General features: G+C 37.6%; 1 protein-coding gene across 1 annotated transcript; it reads left to right on the top strand.

Moving 5' to 3' along the window:
• The first annotated feature begins 4,556 nt into the window (after positions 1–4,556).
• LOC134208181 (TP53-regulated inhibitor of apoptosis 1-like) lies at positions 4,557–5,807 on the top strand. The gene is made up of 2 exons (XM_062684238.1): positions 4,557–4,859; positions 5,242–5,807. Exons 1-2 carry the CDS (start codon positions 4,713–4,715, stop codon positions 5,344–5,346), a joined length of 252 nt encoding a protein of 83 aa, XP_062540222.1. The 5' UTR covers positions 4,557–4,712; the 3' UTR covers positions 5,347–5,807.
• Positions 5,808–6,518: the final 711 nt, after the last annotated feature.

Raw genomic sequence — 6,518 nt, 5'->3', positions numbered from 1 at the left:
GAATAATTTGCTAGACAGATTTCATTTCAGCATTTAATCTAACTAATATTCGACATGGTCTATTTATTTGCTTACTACCTTTATTTGAAGTCAAACTTACGTTTTCGTTCTATTACATTTCAGCACATTGGGGAAGCTCGGGGGAAGTTTAACCATGTGCTGAACTAATGATTTTTAAAGTTCTCTATTCGACTATGATGTGATGCTCTGAAAGGGTGGTCGAATTGAGTTGGAAATAGTAAGTTAATAAGCAAGCATTAGATATCCTTCTTAACCTTTGTCCTTCTTAACCATTGGATTTCACATTTATCTGATCTATCGCACAGTGGGAAAAAACATTATGTTTTTTTCAGTTTGAGAGAAAATCTGGATTCTAGATCTGGAAAATATGATTTATAGGAAAATAATTATTTGTTTTCAAGACATGCTTTTTATATTCGTGATTTATTAAGCTGTCGGAGATTATAACGAACAAAACTTCTGGAGCAATGAAAAAAAAAATCATGCATTCATGCGGAACTAAATTTACTAAAAGCCGGCTTAACGCCGTTGAATAACATCGGAAATTTATTGAATCTTTGGTGTGTGGAATCCCAATATTATCGCATGGATGTTGATCTTGATTGGGGCGAAATTGGAATAATCATCGCATTTGACAATCATATCGCAACCGTTTATCAAGAGATTCTGAGGAAGGTCGAATAAACATTGATTTTATTTTCATAAATTCATAAATAGCATTGAGGACAGATTTTATTTTATTGTTTATCGACATTATTTTTACGTATTTTTCCTAGTGTGCGATGGTTATGACTGGCTGAACAATGGTTGAAATAAAAATCTTGGACAGTTATTAACAAACTGTAGTTTGACAGATCGACTTATTGAATAAGAGTTCAATTATGATTCATATTCAGCAATAAGATTATTTATATTATGCATTGAGTGAGCTATATCTAACAAATCAAGGATGGCGCGGATGGCAACGTTACCGGCGGATGATCAAATGACAACAGTTCGAGACCCGATTTAGGAAAATTTTAAAATGATTATAAAATGATGATTTTAAAATGAAAATAGCAATTGCTTCAAAATACGTCCATTGGAGATCTTGATGATGTTACCTTCTATGCGTTATTATTTTCGAAGAATTCGCATGTAGCTGAATTGAGGCTTAATTAAAATGCTTATTAAAGGTTTAACGAAACAGTTAATAAAGTTGTTTTTCAAAATAAGATGTTGGCGTTGTATAACTTCGCCAAATTTGTATGACCAAAGCTTGAACAGAAGTTGTGATAAGAAATAGTACAGACATAATTCAACACAGCGCTAAATTAAATCATCACACTGATGTTAGTTCAACTAGTGAATGTTTGTTGGGAGGGTTCGAGCCTCACATCGTTCGAGATTGTGTTAGCTGTAGTAATGGCTAGTTGAAAAAGTCACAGTCACAGTTCTATACATTAATTAGTTGAAAAATCGATAACTAGTTCTAGTTCGTGAATGTCATAAAATAATATCAAGATAAAAATTATCCGTAAGAATTAGTCCTCTTTTCACATTTTTATAAAAAAAATGCTTGTTGTGGAAACTTGTAATAAGCTTTATTTGAGATATTCCTTACAATTGAGACGTATTATAGCCACCAAAACCAATGTTATTTCTCAAATTAATGTTGAATAATAGTTTCCTCCAATCTTCTATATTACACAATCAACAGTATATCAAACAGCCTTATTTGTAAAACATTGAACAAACGCTTTATTAGTTCGGGTAATACGCTTTGTAGTAACAAGCGTTGAATTAATGTTGTTGTAGCTCTTTTATTGTTTTTGCAGTTGAACAATCGAGGCAAGGTGATAGCTTCAACATTTATTTCAACATGCTTATAGGATTGTTGTTGAATAGATTCTCCATTTTTGGGCGAACAAGGTTGGTATAGTAGTATCAAATGCAATAAATCAATCATAATTAAACATACAGCTGAATAGCGTAGCTGTAAGAGACATTTCTTCAAACAACAATTGTTTCTTGGGTATGTTTTACTCACGTTTACTACTCGGCGTCAGGCGGTAAAAGGTGCACTGCACTGACGGTAAATGTTGCTTGAGATAATACTTACATTAATTATTTAGAAATTTGAATTATTTTTATACTGCATGTTTTCTCTGATAGTATAGTTGACTTACTTACCAACTACTAATTCGTTTTACTTTAGAGGCTGGGTTTAGGTTAAGCTAGTTTAGAATACGTTTAGTATTAATTTAGAGATCTCTCATAATTCAGCTTTAATCAATCACTCGTACCGTACTACTATCAATTAGATTATTAGGCTTAACAAATGCTCATTTTAGATGAAGCAATAGGTACATTAGATATAAGATTTTAGGGAAATAGTTTAGCTGTAGATTAACGAGTTTTCAATCGATCCAGCAATCAAAACAATCCAATCTTTTTACTTGCCTTCTCATCGTCCTATCTATCTACACATCGTATCAAGAGCAACAATCTAGGTACTACCTCGGGTACTACTCTGTCTAAGTGCGTTAGTGCTTGGAAGAGTGTTGCCAGTACAGTGGAACTGCGTGTTGTTAACAGACAGACATTTATATTTCATGATTTTCAGAATTTCTAAAACTACAGCAGCTGGATGATTTTTGTGTTTGTCATTAAAATGAATGGAGCCAGCATTATCTCCTTGATTGGTTTTATTCTATCATAGAAGAATCAATTCAGTCTATGAAGCTTACATTTTTTTTGTATTGAAATCCTGCAAAACTGTACATGCCAAGATTGTATAAGAAAGTTGGCTAAGCAAACGATCAATGCCCTATTATTTATTTACTCAGACTAAGACCTCGATTCAGCTCGGTCTATGACTGCACTTCGAAACCACACAAGCTCTCCCTCCGTCGATCCAACTTTAAGGCTGGTTTACAGTTCGGACAACGTGTCACAGAATTTGATTCCCCATACACTCTGTCCCTCACTCTGTGGGGGTATTACGAGTAATACCCCCAACTCCCATTCGCTTACACCACATGTGCACCACTTGGGGGTGTGTGGGTACCACCAACTGCCACCCGCTTGCCGCCGAAGCAGCCCTCACTCTGTGGAACAGGCTCCATTAACGACCTGGCTAATTGTTTCACCCCCCAGGTTATTCACCCCCTGGGCACGGGTCGCCTGACACCTTGGGATTCGGGGTTAGGGACGCCATATTGTCAGCTTCAGTGTTGTACTGAGCCTGACCATATGGATTTACACCGTTACACACTACTTCCAAGTATCATTATCCCAACGTAACGGGGAAAAGCCCTTGGACCTGTGTGACTCCAAATGACCGGAACGAAATAGAATGAAGGTGTCTCTCTTGGCCAGTGTTGGGAAATACTCTAAATCTCAAATCTCATCCACGATTCAAATCCAGCGCTAGTCAAATCCAACCAGACGTGATTCGACTCACAGTTTGCATCATTGCATGATTTTTACGTGTTCCTTTTTGTTTATTGCTTCAAATTAACTTTCGTCGCTTAAAACAATGGACAATAAATCCGTATTTAAACATCAAATAAGTTTCCATTGGGTTTCGACACTTTTTGGACTGAAACGATGCAATTCTGCGGGAAAAACTCAAGTGCGATCGCAAGCAAGTTAGCTCGCGCATGTGACCTCGAGGATTGAAATTCAAGCAAGATTATACCAACACAGTTCTTGGATGATCATCGTTGAGGTGTGAATCTATAAACACACACTGAAGGTAACTTACTTAAACCTAACTGCACCTAGTCTCTGCTGCCACTACCCCTGATCATGGTCCTATTACTTTCAAATTGATCATCTAAAAGCTTGTTGCGATTTGATTTGGTTAAATTTTGATATTTACAAAAAAAAAAAAGGCAAACGAATTGTGCTTGGCACTGTTTCAGTTTAATCGCTGGAAAATTTGGTGGTTTAGCTTCGCGCACCAAAGGGGAAGCAATTTCGAAAAATGTAAAAGTAATGGCAATATTGGGGCCCTCCGGGGCGGTAAGACGCGCGGCTACAAAGCAAGACCATGCTGAGGGTGGCTGGGTTCGATTCCCGGTGCCGGTCTAGGCAATTTTCGGATTGGAAATTAAATCGACTTCCCTGGGCATAAAAGTATCATCGTGCTAGCCTCATGATATACGAATGCAAAAATGGTAACCTGGCTTAGAAACCTCGCAGTTAATAACTGTGGAAGTGCTTAATGAACTAAGCTGCGAGGCGGCTCTGTCCCAGTGTGGGGATGTAATGCCAATAAGAAGAAGAAGAAGAAGAAAAAGAAGGCAATATTTTTTCGAAAACTGCATATTGAAAATATCATTTGTTTTATTACTCAATCACTAGCATTTTTGTTTAATCATCAGTCACGTGTCTGCGACGAAACCAAACCATGCCATGCGAGGGAGATTACTTCGAGGGAACCACAAATGCGCCAAAATAAAATCGAAACTCTTGCTCGCTCTCTCAGCGCTCCTAAATCCCGCCTTTCGATTTGACAACTTCGCCTGCTTCGGTGTCATGGCTCTCTCCTGTGTGCGCGGAGCAACCAACACCAACACTGCCTGCCATCACACATCACATCCATTCGCACAATCAAAACACGCCGAAAGTACGAGCCACTTTCATAAGAATCTGATTTCTGAATTGAAAATTTTACCGCTGTCGATTGAATTCAGACTGAAACGATGAACAGCATTGGTGAAAATTGTACCGAGTTGAAAAAGAAGTACGACACGTGTTTCAATCAGTGGTTTTCGGAGCGCTTCCTGAAGGGAGATGCCGACGACTCGGTGTGTGCGCCCCTGTTTCGAGTGTACCAGCAGTGTGTGAAGGTAAACTTGCCGTAAACTGGAATTGATGGTGATTCAATTTGTCGGAATTTAATTTGTGTTTCCATTATTCATTCATTTTATGTGAATCTGAAATTTGGTTAAGAATGATTGATTCATGTAAATTTGACAGATGATTGATGTGATTTTTGTTATGTCATTCCGAAGCATGGTCCGATGTCATGTGTATTGGTGCGAGTGTGGAGTGATTGAATACAAGTATGATGTTTGGAATGATCGTAAGGCACAAAAGCAAACCCCTGGATTATTAATTTCCAACAAACAGAATGAAGTTGCTTCTTGAGAATGGATATTTTAAGCTCTAGTCACGTATTTCTAATTCTAATAAAAAATGTTTCAATTCGGCCCATATCCACCATTTCAGGACGCCATGAAAACCCATCAGATCGAGTTCAAGGAGATCGAGAGCGACTACCTGGGCTCGTCCAAGGAGCAGAAAGTTCCTCCAAAGAACGACGGTTCCAGCTGACCCTGATCTGTGTCGCTCGGCAGCATCACCACTGGCTATTGAAACAACATGCAGCGACCTACGACCGGCGGCTGACTGAACGGCGATGATCATCAAATCAAATCAATTCCACATCCTGATGGTGGGTGCTACGTGCGGAATGGTGCGGGTGATATTTGTATGCACCATTGCGCTGTATAAGCTATGCTCGGAAGCCATGCTTTCCGAAACACTTTTTGTTCTATTGATTAGTTTTACAGAAAAAGTACCACCCTGTCTAGTCGAAGGTAAAATATACTGTTAGTGTAAATTAGTCGTAAAAACCACTAAGTTACGAGAATAACCGTTGTGTCATTTAGAGTTGTTCATCGACTTGATTGAGTTTTTATTGAAATAATGCTTTAGTATTGTGTTTATTTGTAGAAAAGTACAATTTATAACTTTCTTAGAAGTGACAAATAAACTCATATTTTGTAAAGGAATTACCATAAAATTAAAGAGAATATTACAGCCCTTTCTTTCTTCGTCTACTTATTTCTTATATGTTTATAGAAAGCCCGTTGACCCAAAGTGTTGTATACCGATCACCTCAGTTTGGCGAATTGAGATGTCTTTGTATGATATTTATTAAATTTTATTTAGATAAATTTTATTTTCAAGCTTACGCTTAACTGGTTTGCTGACTTTGTAGTCATATATTCTACATATTCGAAGTGAAATTGTGTCGTGAAAATCATCCGTCCAGGTATCCTACATTCAGAGATATGCGAAATAACCATTACTTTTGCGAGTAGAAAGAGTCTAGTTTATTCATTTTATTTTGTTCATTTGTATTGCACTGCCATGTTAATATTAATACAATATAATCGAAAAATGTCATCAAATGCAAAGTCATGCACAATCTCCAACATTTTCCATTGCGGCATCATTTGTTTACCAAATCGGGCTAAATTGTCTAGAAAAGTATTCGACCATCGCTTAATATAGGATCCCTAGGTCGGTATGTGTTCCGAAGTTATGGACAAAACACAAGTTTTTATCCGCTAAACACAAGCAAATGGTAGCTCAACACACTTATTTGTAACCGCTTTACTCGCGACATGTTGCGTCCCACAACACATCCTTGTTGTGTATTGATCATTAGTAACCCACGATATTAGTGCACCGTTATGCCTAGTGACCAAGCGCTGCTT

Source organism: Armigeres subalbatus, chromosome 1, assembly GCF_024139115.2.
Source record: "Armigeres subalbatus isolate Guangzhou_Male chromosome 1, GZ_Asu_2, whole genome shotgun sequence".
Lineage (NCBI taxonomy): Eukaryota > Metazoa > Arthropoda > Insecta > Diptera > Culicidae > Armigeres > Armigeres subalbatus.
This window is presented reverse-complemented; position numbering and strand designations above follow the sequence as displayed.